The 12,828-nt window shown below is 46.0% G+C and overlaps 1 protein-coding gene across 1 annotated transcript in view; it reads left to right on the top strand.

Annotated features, from left to right (window-relative positions):
• PNPT1 (polyribonucleotide nucleotidyltransferase 1) overlaps positions 1-12,544 on the top strand; it is a 130,898-nt gene extending 118,354 nt beyond the window's left edge. The window contains exon 28 of the mRNA XM_082251797.1: positions 12,276-12,544. Within this exon, the coding sequence (XP_082107923.1) occupies positions 12,276-12,416 (141 nt within the window). The 3' untranslated portion in view covers positions 12,417-12,544. The remainder of the gene's footprint in view (positions 1-12,275) is intronic.
• The last annotated feature ends 284 nt before the right edge of the window (positions 12,545-12,828 follow it).

Raw genomic sequence — 12,828 nt, 5'->3', positions numbered from 1 at the left:
GTATATATATATATATATATATATTCTCTCTCTCACACACACAGTCTCACAAAAGTGAGTACACCCCTCACATTTTTGTAAATATTTTATTTTATTATATCTTTTCATGTGACAACACTGAAGAAATGACACTTTTCTACAATGTAAAGCAGTGAGTGTACAGCTTGTATAACAGTGTAAATTTGCTGTCCCCCCCCAAAATAACTCAACACACAACCATTAATGTCTAAACCACTGGCACCAAAAGTGAGTACACCTATTTAGCCATTTTCCCTCCCCGGTGTCATGTGACTAATGGCAAAGAACTCTCTGAGGATCTGAAAAAGAAAATTGTTGCTCTACATAAAGATGGCCTAGGCTATAAGAAGATTGCCAAGACCCTGAAACTGAGCTGCAGCACAGTGGCCAAGACCATACAGCGGTTTAACAGGATAGGTGCCACTCAGAACAGGTGTCGCCATGGTCGGCCAAAGAAGTTGGGTGCACGTGCTCAGCGTCCTATCCAGAGGTGGTCTTTGGGAAGTAGACAGATGAGTGCTGCCAGCATTGCTGCAGAGGTTGAAGTGGTGGTGGAGGGGGGGTCAGTCTGTCAGTGCTCAGACCATACTCCACACACTGCATCAAATTAGTCTACATAGCTGTCGTCCCAGAAGGAAGCCTCTTCTAAAGATGATGCACAAGAAAGCCTGCAAACAGTTTGCTGAAGAAGACTAAGGACATGGATTGCTGGAACAAAGTGTCATTTCTTCAGTGTTGTCACATGAAAAGATATATAAGAAAATATTTAAAGATACTGTGTGTGTGTGTGTATGTGTGTGTATATATGTATGTGTATATATATATATATATATACACACACACACACACCGTATCTCTCGCGTGAGGTAGGAGGAGAACCATGAAAGAGCAGAATCCGAGGGCAAGGGAGTGAAGTTTGTGCTCAAAACTTTGCATACCCTGGCAGAAATTGTGAAATTTTGTTATTAATATTTAAAATATGACTGATCGAACAATCGACTTCTGTCATAAGGAAATGTTGGAAAACTTTTGTTGATCAGCAGCTGTAGCAAATCGGCTGTGATCACTAATCAGTGTATTCTGACAGTGGAGGAGTCTTATTGTCAGAATGCATTGGCACAGCGGAGAGCATTTCTCCATCCACCTCACTTGTGTGGATTGGGAAATACTTTATTCTCTTTCGTTCATTGACGGACACAGCGACGTATCTTCATTAGTCGACTGGGTTAAGCTGCACTTCCTAGGAGTAGGACACTGGGCGGAAAAGGGTTAACAAAGTTAACAGAGCTTTCAGCTACACCCATGGGGCAGTCCCAGGTGGTATACTCCCACTTCCTGCTTCTAGGATTCAGTTTTTTTTCTGCCTAGTAGGAGTAAGGACCTAGCTCCCTGCTGGAATCTCTGGTCCTGGCTTTTTTTTTTTTTACCAGTGAGCGCAAGCAGACCTCAGCTCTGCGCTAGGTCGGCCACGACATGCTCCCACTGGAGGGACTGGCTTGTGAGTGGGACACCTCGCACGGACGCACACGACCTGGTCGTGGCCAGAGTCGCAGCGTTTCTCGGGCTAGAAGCACCCCTTGTTCCAAGATGAGGAGGTGACCTGCCTGTATTGAATCCCGCCGAGTCTGCTATGGTTGGTGTGTAACCCCCCTTTTCTCCCTCGGGAAGTTAGGGGCTGGTGCGAGTCCTCCTGGGGTCGGTGGTCTTTCAGGTGAGCTGCCCTCCCCCTAGTGTTTTTAACTACCCTTAATGGGGGTTGTGTGTGTGGTTTTGGCAAGCGGTTTTTGCGCCCGACATTGTGTGGCATGTGGGCCGCTCAGTGCCCATTTTCCTGTAGACTGGCACTGGCCAGGGCTACTGCGCATGCTCGGGAACATTTTTCCATAATCCAGTATTGCCGGAGCTAATGCGCATGCGCAGTGGCCATTTTCTAGTAGCCGCATTTCTTCAGACGGCGGAGGCCTCTGGTGGCAGCGCGGACGCTCCTCAGTCAGAGTGACATGCTGCGAGGGAATTGGCACCTATTCTCCTTTCTCCCTAATATGGCGGAGACATGGGTGGTGGTATCTCCCTGCCTGATCTAGCCATTTTCTGCGTTCTGGGACCTGTAGTCCCACAGGCACAAATATTGCTGTGGTTTTTAACATTCATACAGCTCTGTTAAAACTTTTTACTGTGTTCCCACTGCTGTACCAGGATGGAGCTGGCCGAACATGTCTCACCACCAGACCCACTCTGAGGGCAGTGCACCTTCCAGGGGTGGAAATTTGGCAGGCGAACTACCTCAGTCATCAGGCTCTGTGTCCGGGAGAATGGTCTCTCCTCACTCAGAAGTCTCATCAGCTGTGTCTTCGGTGGAGGACACCAGATGTGAACCTGTTGGCCTCTCTCAACCGGAAGGTTCTGAGGTTCGTTGCAAGGTATCGGGATCCTCTGGCGGCTCCTTGGGGCCAGTATCGTCTGATTTATGCCTTTCCTCCAATATAACTTCTGCCAAGACTTCTGTGCAGAATTGAGGCAGAAGGGATTCTGGTGATCCTGGTGGCACCAGACTGGCCTCGTCGGTCCTGGTTCGCGGATCTGGTAAGGTTGGTAGCCGACGCCTTTGGCTGGTTCAGAGAAGATCTCCTTGGTGTTGATAAATGTTTGGCTTTGGGTACCATTAGGGGTCAGATTTCGGCTTTGGCAGTTTTCTTCCAAAGACCGTTGGCAATGAATTCCTTGGTTCGCACATTCATGCAGGGAGTTTGTCATCTGGCTCCCCCGATTGCCTCCATGGGATCTCAACCTAGTGCTGTCGGTCCTTCAAAGACCACCATTTTAGAATATTTGTGAAATTCCTTTACTTACCTTGTCACAGAAAGTGGCCTTTTTGGTGGCAGTTACTACTGCACGCAGGGTCTTGGAGTTGGCAGTGTTGTCCTGTCGGTCACCTTATCTGGTGGTTCATAGGGACAAGGTGGTGCTTCGCCCCCGTCAGTCGTTCCTTCCTAAGGTTGTGACAGGTTTTTACCTGAATGAGGACATTGTGTTGCCTTCATTATGTCCTAAGCCTAAGCACCCCAAGGAGGCTGCTTTGCATTCGTTAGACATGGTTCGGGCCATCAGGGTGTACTTGAAGTTGGATTCCTTGTTTGTTCTGACAGAGGGTCATCGTAAGGGACAGGCTGTGTCTGCTGCGACCATTTCCAAATGGATCAGGCAGCCACTGGTGCAAGCCTATTCCATTAAGGGGCAGGTTCCTCCTTTCCCTGTTAAGGCGCATTCTACGAGGGCGCTTAGTGCTTCCTGGGCCTTCCGTCATCAGGCGGCAGTGGTTCAGGTGTGCAAAGCAGCTATCTGGGCGTCTGTACACACGTTCACTGAGTTTTACAAAGTGAATGGTTTGCATCTGCAGATGCTGCTTTTGGCCTCAAGGTTTTATAGGCCGCAATGGCAGAGACTTCTACCTCTGGAGGGTGTTTCTTTTTGGTATGTGAGCTCCAGTTGTTCCTGGTTGAGCTCCTTGTTTACTTGGTTGGCTATGTTTAGCATGTTGGGAATTGTTCTTGCTGTGTTAATTCAAAATTCAAATAGTAAAACACACCAAACACACTCATACATTACAAAATAAAATAAATTCATATTAGTTTGCCCCCCAGTGCCCTTTCCTGCAGTCTTACTGTACTTTTTATGTATATATGTGTATATGTATGTATATCTATATATCAGTGTGTGTGTATATGTATATATATATATATATATATATATATATATATATATATATATATATATATTTATTGTATTATAATTTATGATTTTGGGTTTCAAACTTTATCATGCCCGAGGTGTTATAAAGAAGAACGCACAGTAAAAAAAAATCATATGTAAACAGTTGGTTTGGGCTGCTCATTCTTAAAGCGGTTGTAAACCCGAAAACGAAAAAAAAATAAAAAAACTGCAAGACAAAGGCATAATGAGCTAGTATGCATCGCATACTAGCTCATTATGTATTACTTACCTTAGAACGAACCCCCGACACGGACCCCCGGACATCGCTGCGGGCGCCGCCATGATCCCTCGGCGTCTCTTCCGGGTTCAGCGGCTTTATTAATCGTAGCTACAGGTAAGCCTTATTATAGGCTTACCTGTAGGTAAAAGTGTCAAAAAGCGGGATACTACCGCTTTAAGAATTACATGCAAAATAATTGTACCGCTTTCAGCACCTAAAATCGGAAAGAATCATACCACCAGGGAGGTTAACCCTATTCCGCCTAGTGTCCTACTCCTAGGAAGCGCAGCATAACCCATTCAACTAATAAAGATATGTCACTGTCCGTCAATGAACATCAGTGAAAATGATTTTATGGTAAAACAAAAAAAACATTTTTTTTTTTTTTTTGTGGGTGGGGGTTGGCCTGAATGGAAAAATAATAATCTATAGGCAAGTTTATCATAATTGCAATAATAGCAGAAATGTTTTGGCAGTACTTTTCAAGGTTTTGCCATATAAAACGGGCAATGGTGATCCTGGTTTTCATCTGGTACAAATGACATGTAGATGATATCCACTCTCTTCAGTAATACCGCTTAATACTATAGAATAAACCTAGTAAAGAGTATCTTGGCTATGCTACTACCAACAAAGTTTGCAATTTTTAATACTGCATTTTTATGCTATATATTATCTTTCTAAATGTTGGACAGTTATGGAGATATGATGTATGTGCTCAGGAAATGTCATTTTTGGATGAATGCAAGAGGGGTAAATCACCTGGGGAGCCCTCTGTCTCTCAGGAACCCAAAGTTTGTGCATCTTGCCAGCTCCGCCCACCAGCTTTTTTGTGTATTTCCATCTTCTTCCTGGCTTCTGTATCCATTTCAATGTATCTGCAGGAAAAACTGTTCTTGTTCATTGCAGCAGGTCTTTCAATTTTCTGGTTGAGGGGAAAAAATCGAAATAATTGCTGTAAGCAACAAATACAGTTCTTGCTTAAAGCTGAACTCTGAGAAAAGTATAAATCTGCCCTTGCACTACAAGGGGTAATTGCTCGTTTTGTGCCTCGGCTGCCCATAAAAAATCACTTTTAGTTACCGTACTTAATCCCTTGCTTTCCTCGCAGCCAGTGGGTCACATCTTCTCTCTGATGCTCCAGGTTGTGGGAAGGCCCTCACTATTCTCAGCTACAATGCAAACTGCAGTCGCTGGCTGGAGTGCCAAAGTGGCTCCAAGAGAAGAGGGAGCCTGCAGGAGTAAGGGATCAAGTGCTTTTTTTATGGGTACTCTGGGCGAAAACCATTTACTTCTTGCAGTGCTGAGTCCGCATGCCCCACTACACGGGTAGGTTTTTCATTTCCCCAGAGTTTAGCTTTGCTATTGTGATATAGACCCATAAGTAGGTTGATGCATTTGTATATTTTTGTGAAGCTGCAGGGGAGTAGGAAGTATAAGTCATTTCCTGTGTAGACCTAAAGGAGAAGTTCAGCCAAAGCTCATTTGGCTGTACTTCTCCTGTGGATTACAGGAGTGCAGTTCTTTCTGCACTCCTGTGATCCATTTTCAGCAGACAGCAGGCTGGAAAGATCACTACAATATGGTCAGGACCCGCCTGCAACCTTGGATCCGCACCTGACACCGCAAGAGCCTGAGCCACCTGCTCCTGCCCCCTCCACAGCCCAGCGCTCTAAAACGTAAGCGATCGCGGGGGTTTGATCGCTCGGTTCTCAGTCTTAGAGCTGGTGAGGAACAGATGCAGCATTGGACCGATGCTGCATCCACCTAGGTTAGTATGATTCTTTTTTAAAAATCCCTTTTCTTTTAACCATTTGCCGACTAGGACATAGCCGAATGATAGCTACAGCGCGGTTAGCTTCTGGGAAGGCTTTTTACGACATCCTCCCCGAACTCCCCGCGCGCACCCGGGAATGTCCATGATCGTTGAGTCCTCCGGACCCGGTGCATCACGGATCGGGGTAAAGAGCCAATTACAGCAGCCCTTTACCATGTGATCACTCCGTCCAACGACTGAGCAATCATTTGTCAACAAAGTGATGCATGTCCGATTCAGCCCTCTCCTCTCCATACACGCTGTACACACTGATCGGTACAGCGTGTGAGGAGAGGAGGGAGACTGCCCATCTGTGCCTCATCCATGCATCATTAATGACCATCTGTGCCTCATTCATGCCCCACCCGTGCCACATCTCTGCCCACCCGTGCCACAAAAATGTAATAGGTAGTCAGGAAATTAGATTTATAATTTTATGTCCCTAGAGCACCGGACGGTGCTCCATGCATGTTGGGCCTCTGTATGTGGCCAGGCTGTGTAAAAGTCTCACATATGTGGTATGGCTATACTCAGGAGTAGCAGAATGTATTTTGGGGTGTAATTTTTGCTATGTACATGCTATGTGTTAGAAATATCTTGTAAATGGACAACTTTGTGTAAAAAAAAAAAAAAATGCATTTTAATTTTCTTTCCACATTTTCCAAAAACTTGTGGAAAAAAAATGTTCAAAAAGACTCCTTATGCCTCCATTTTGTGGGCGTTTTCATTGTCCTGGTGCTCCAGGGCCTTTAAAAGTATGATCGGATGTCAGGAAATGATGTGCGTAATCTATGCTCCTAGAGCACTTGGTGGTACTCCCTGCATGTTGGGCATCTGTATGTGGCTAGGCTGTGTAAAAGTCTCACACGTGTGGTATCACCATACTCAGGAGGAGTAGCAGATTGTACTGTATTTTGGGGTATGATTTGTTGTATGCACATGCTGTGTCTTGGAAATATCTTATTAATGTACAACTTTGTGTTAAAATAAAAAAAAAAAAAAGTTTCTCTTTCGTTCATTGACGAACACAGCACTTCATCTTCTTGACCATAGGGTTATACTGCCCCCTACAGGAGTAGGACAGAGAAGACAGAGAAAAAGCTGGAGCATGCCTATGAGGCAGTCCCTGGGGATATATGCCCCACTCCCTGCTATAGGTCTTCAGTTTTTTTCTGCCTAGTCAGGAGTAAGGACCTAGTTCCTTGCTGGGATCTCTAGTCCTGGCATTTTTTTTATGGTATTTTTTCCTCTCTTTATTATTTTGTTCCTGTGAGAATCTACAATCAAGTGCCGGACTGGGCGACGCACTGGATAATCTAGATCTTTAGGGTTCTCCCAGTCCAGCCAGCGAGAACGCAGCTCCGCGCTACAGCGGCCGCAACCTAGCCCCACCGGACAGGGGCTGGCCTGCGAGTTAAACGTCTTGCGAGAGCGCATATGAACTGGCTTCGGCCTGAGTCGCAGTGTTTCCTCGTGGCCCACAACACCCACATTACAATGGAGTGGTGTCCTGTCCAGAGCGGTGCCCACCCTGTTCCTGGTGTGGTAAGTAGCTGTCCCCCTCTACCTCCTGGAGAGTTTTGGGGTGGACGCGGGCCCCTCCTTGGGATGGTCGGACCCCTGGGCTCCCCTCCCTCCCAGTTCATCTCAGTGGTCTTTTGCGGCCGGTGCCCCTCATCGGCCCATCGCAGGTTAGGTGCCGAAGGGATTCCGGTCATTCTAGTGGGCCCGGACTGGCCTCGCCGGTCTTGGCTCACTGACCTGGCGTGATGGGTTGCAGACATCCCTTGGACATTGCCTTTTGGAGAGGATCTGCTGTCCCAAGGGCAGATCTTCCATCCTGCTTGCAGTCGCTGGCTTGGATGGCCTGGCTGTTGAAAGCCAGGTGCTGAGGGATAGGTTTGCCTGGGTCAGTGTTTCTGACACTGCTGAAGGCAAGGCTAGGTAGTCCATCTCTGGGAAGTTATACCATGGTACGTGGGAAGCGTACATTTCGTGGTGTGAGTCACTTGGTGTTCACCCTCCCTTTTTCTTGGTGGCTTGGAAATTGACCTTCCTCCAACAGGGGGGTTGAGCAGAAATTGTTCTTGAGTACCATCAAGGGCCAGGTGATGGCATTGGTAATATTCCTTTAACGGCCCCTGGCCACACACTCCTTGGTACGTGCCTTTTTATTCAAGGAATTCGACCTTTGACTCAAGCGGTGCGGTCTCATCTAGCGCCTTGGGATCTGATCTTTGTGCTTTTAGTCCTCCAGAAGCCTCCCTTTGAAAATATTTGGTACATTACCCTGCTTACGCTGTCCCAGAGGGTTGCCTTTTTGGTGGCTATCACCTCTGCTCACAGGGTGTCTGAATTAGCAGGGTTATCTTGTCTCACCCCTTACTTGGTGGTCCACAAATGGCACTTTTCCACTGCAAGTACCGGCTCGGCTCTACTCGGCCCTGCTTGGCCCGGTTTGCTTTTCCACTGCTGGTACCGCATGGTACGGTGTTGGAACGGTATGGTACGGTATGGTTTGCTTTTCCACTAAAGTAGTACTAAAGTTAAGTGGGTGGGATAACAGCGGGTTGGGTGGGATTCTCTGACCAATCAGTGGCTAGTAGTGACTGCATGAAAAGGATTGTGGGATATGGTACCTCTTGGAACTGCAATTGAGTAGGTACTGTTTTTGAGAGCCGTGCCATTCGGTTCCATGCAGTGGAAAAACGCCGCCGTACTGTACCGAACCTTTCCTACACCATACCATGCGCTACCAGCAGTGGAAAAGCACAAAAGCGAGCCGAACCGTTCGGTTCCATGCATTGGAAAAGCGCCAAAAGAGAAGGTGGCTCTTCGCCACAGTCCGTTGTTCCTTCCTAAAGCTTTCCATTTGAAAGGAGACATTGTGTTGCCTGTGTCCCAGGCCTAAACATTCTAAGGAAATTGCGTTGCATGCCCTGGATGTGGTTCCGGCGATTTGGGTGTACCTAGCAGCTACAGAATCTTTTCGGAAGTCAGACTCATAATTTGTGCTCACAGATGGTCCGAGAAAAGGACCGTCTGCTTCTTCTGCGACCATTTCAAGATGGGTCAGACAGACGGTAACTCTGGCCTGTTTTATCAGGGGGCAGGTTCCTCCTTTCCCTGTTACGGCACACTCTACCTAGGGCACTTACTGTCTCCGGGGCCTTCCGTCATCAGGCGTCAGTGACAAAGGTTTGCAAGGCGGCCACTGGTCATCGGCGCACCCTTTCACAAAATTATAGAAAGTGGATGTGTTAGCATCTGCCAATGCTTCCTTTGGGTGCAAGGTTTTGCAGGCTGCTGTTTACGGGTTCTGTTCCCTCTTTGGTAGGAGTATTTTTCAGGTGGGCTCCAGTTGTTTTTTTTGTTGAGCTTCTGTTACCTTGTTGGCTAATGTTTAGCCTTGGAAATTTTTTTTGCTGTTCTCACCCCTCATGTTTGACACTGCTTTTGGACGTCCCAATGGTCAAGAATCCTAAAGAGCTGTGTCTGTCAATGAACGAAAGAGAAAATGGGATTTTTGACTTACCGTAAAATCCATTTCTCTTATGATCAATGATGGACACAGCACCCACCCCTCTATGGAGTTGTATTACTTCTGACACTGCTTGTAACAAAACTAAGTACCTAGTAGAGAGCGGGAGTATACCTCCTGGGACTGCCTATAGGCGTAGTCGGGTTATTTTTCTGCCTAGTGTCCTAGGTGGCAGTATAACCAAATGATTAAGAAGATCAGGAGCTGTGTCCGTCAATGAACATCAGAGAAATGGATTTTACGGTAAGTCAAAAATCACATTTTTCATGGCATCAGTGGGAGTAAATCTCACATTTGTTATGTGAAAGAACAGTGCCCCATTGTTGGTGTCAATGGGAGAAATGGTGCCTCGTTATTTGTATCAATAAAATAAATGGTACCCCATTGCCACTGTCATTTGGCAGAATAGTGTCTCGTATCAGTGAAAGGAATAGTGCCCCAAGGGCAGGATAAAGGCAAGAAAAGGGCCGCATCTGGCCACCACTGCATTAAGGTAAGTAAGCTTCTAATTGCAGCTCCCCCTAGCAGCTCCCTAAACGCATACCTGGCTCCTCTTTCGATCCATCGCTGTCCCAGTCTGCAGCAGCGCTGTTGTCTTTCCCTCTTCACACAGGACACAGAGGCCGTTGGCTCCCGCTGCTGTCAATCAGATCCTGTGAGGAGGGGAGCAGGAGGCATGGCCACTGCCACGCTGCACTGTGTGTGTCTATGCATCGTACAGCCTGGCTGAGTAGCACACCCGCACGAGTGCCTCCTCAGCAGAAGACTTGCTGAAGGGGCACTCAAAAAAGAGCAGCAGATTGCCCTGGCAGGGGACCCTAGAAGAAGTGTTAAGGAGCTGCTCTGTGTAATACCATTGCACAGAGCAGGTAAGTATAATATGTTTATTTTAAGAAAAAAAAATATGCCTTTACAACCGTTTTAGATGGCACTATTTGGACTAGGTTTATCTGTACATATCACCCTTTAAGACCTGTTCAAATCACGGGTAACAGGAGTAACCACACCAGTAACACACTGTATATATGCATTACAATGTACTGCAATCTATTCGGAATTGATTCCCAATGCACATATACAGTGCATTCTAACAAATACTCTGTGCATTGAGCTGTGCTTTGTTTTTGTGTGTTGATAGCTCATAAAAATGCACACGCGTTGTGATGTGATTGAGCACTTATTGACATTCTACAGTATCTCACAAAAGTGAGTACACCCCTCACATTTTTGTAAATATTTTATTATACCTTTTTATGTGACAACACTGAAGAAATTCTACTTTGCTACCGTGTAAAGTAGTGAGTGTACAGCTTGTATAACAGTGTAAATTTGCTGTCCCCTCAAAATAACTCAACACTGGGGCCATTAATGTCTAAACCGCTGGCAACAAAAGTGAGTACACCCCTAAGTGGAAATGTCCAACTTGGGCTCAATTAGCCATTTTCCCTCTCCGGTGTCATGTGACTCATTAGTGTTACAAGGTCTCGGATGTGAATGGGGAGCAGAGGTGTTAAATTTGGTGTTATTGCTCTCCCTCTCTCATACTGGTCACTAGAAGTTCAACATGGCACCTCATTGCAAAGAACTCTGAAAAATCTGAAAGAAATCTGAAAAAAAGAATTGTTTCTCTACATAAAGATGGCCTAGGCTAGAAGAAGATTGCCAAGATCCTGAAACTGAGCTGCAGCACAGTGGCCTAGACCATACAGCGGTTTAACAGGACGGGTTCCACTCAGAACAGGCCCCGCCATGGTCGACCAAAGAAGTGAAGTGCATGTGCTCAGGGACATAGCCAGAGGTAGTCTTTGGGAAATGGGCATATGAGTGCTGCCAGCATTGCTGCAGAGGTTGAAGGGGTGGGGTGGGGGGGGTCAGCCTTTCAGTGCTCAGACCATACGCTGCACACTGCATCAAATTGGTCTGCATGGCTGTCGTCCCAGAAGGAAGCTTCTAAAGATGATGCACAAGAAAGGCTGCAAAATGTTTCCTGAAGACAAGCAGACTAAGGACATGGATTACTGGAACCATGTCCTGTGGTCTGATGAGACCAAGATAAACTTATTTGGTTTAGATGGTGTCAAGCGTGTGTGGCAGCAACCAGGTGAGGGGTACAAAGACAAGTGTGTCCTGCCTACAGTCAAGCATGGTGGTGGGAGTGTCATGGTCTGGGGCTGCATGAGTGCTGCCGGCACTGGGGAGCTACAGTTCATTGAGGGAACCATGAATGCCAACATGTAATGTGACATACTGAAGCAGAGCATGATCCCCCACCCTTTGGAGACTGGGGTGCAGGGCAGTATTCCAACATAACAAGCCCAAACACACCTCCAAGACGACTACGGTCTTCTAAAGAAGCTGAGGGTAAAGGTGATAGACTGGCCAAGCATGTCTCCAGACCTAAATGCTATTGATTATCTGTGGGGCTTCCTCAAACGGAAGGTGGAGAAGCGCAAGGTATCTAACATTCACCAGCTCTGTGATGTCGTCATGGAGGAGTGTAAGAGGGCCCCAGTGGCAACCTATGAAGCTCTGGTAAACTCCATGCCCAAGAGGGTTAAGGCAGTGCTGGAAAATATTGGTGGCCACGCAAAATGTTGACACTTTGGGCCCAATTTTTACTTAGGGGTGTACTCACTTTTGTTGCCAGCAGTTTAGACCTTAATCGCGGTGTGTTATTTTGAGGGGACAGCAAATTTACACCGTTATACAAGCTGTACACTTGCTACTTTACATTGTAGCAAAGTGTCATTTCTTCAGTGTTGCATGAAAGGATATATTAAAATATTTACAAACCTGTGAGGGTGTACTCACTTTTGTGAGATACTGTATATATTTGTGTGCTGTGCTTCTACTCATTGTTCGTTTTTTGTGATCTATTCCTTTTTACCATTCTTTTTTTTCTTGAACAGGTGAAATATTTTGGTCGGGATCCAACTGATGGGAGAATGAGGTTGTCTAGAAAAGTTCTTCAGGCTCCAGTTAGTACTGTGACCCAAACTCTCAGTGATAGAAATAGTATTACTTTGGAAAATGACAACTCTTCATCGTAAAGAATACCTGGAAACTTTAGCTGCTGTTAGTCAGTATAAATGAACATTTTGTAATCTGGATGTATATTCTGTATATAATCTATTTTAAATCACTGCTAAACTATTAAATGGTTTGTACTTAATTTTTACATGTGTGTTTTGGTGTGTTTTTTTATTTTAAAATTTTCAGGTGTGGTTTGATTATATGGGAAATATTGCCAAAGAACATCTTATAATACTCTGTTCTTGCCTCTATTCAAATCACTGAATGTGATTTCTCTCTGCCGCCTTGGTCCTCTATCAGCATGACTCACTTCTGACAGGTTTTCCCAACACCAAGAGATAAAAGGTGACTGGGGAGAGTTCCAGCACACTGCCTGTGGTTCATATCCATAGCTCTGTACGTTCTTCTGTACTGTGTGACCGGGGGTTG

The sequence above is a fragment of the Pelophylax lessonae genome (genome assembly GCF_965119305.1).
Source record: "Pelophylax lessonae genome assembly, chromosome: 3".
NCBI classification, from domain to species: domain Eukaryota; kingdom Metazoa; phylum Chordata; class Amphibia; order Anura; family Ranidae; genus Pelophylax; species Pelophylax lessonae.
Note: the sequence above shows the minus strand (reverse complement) of the source record. Positions and strands in the feature narration are given on the sequence as shown.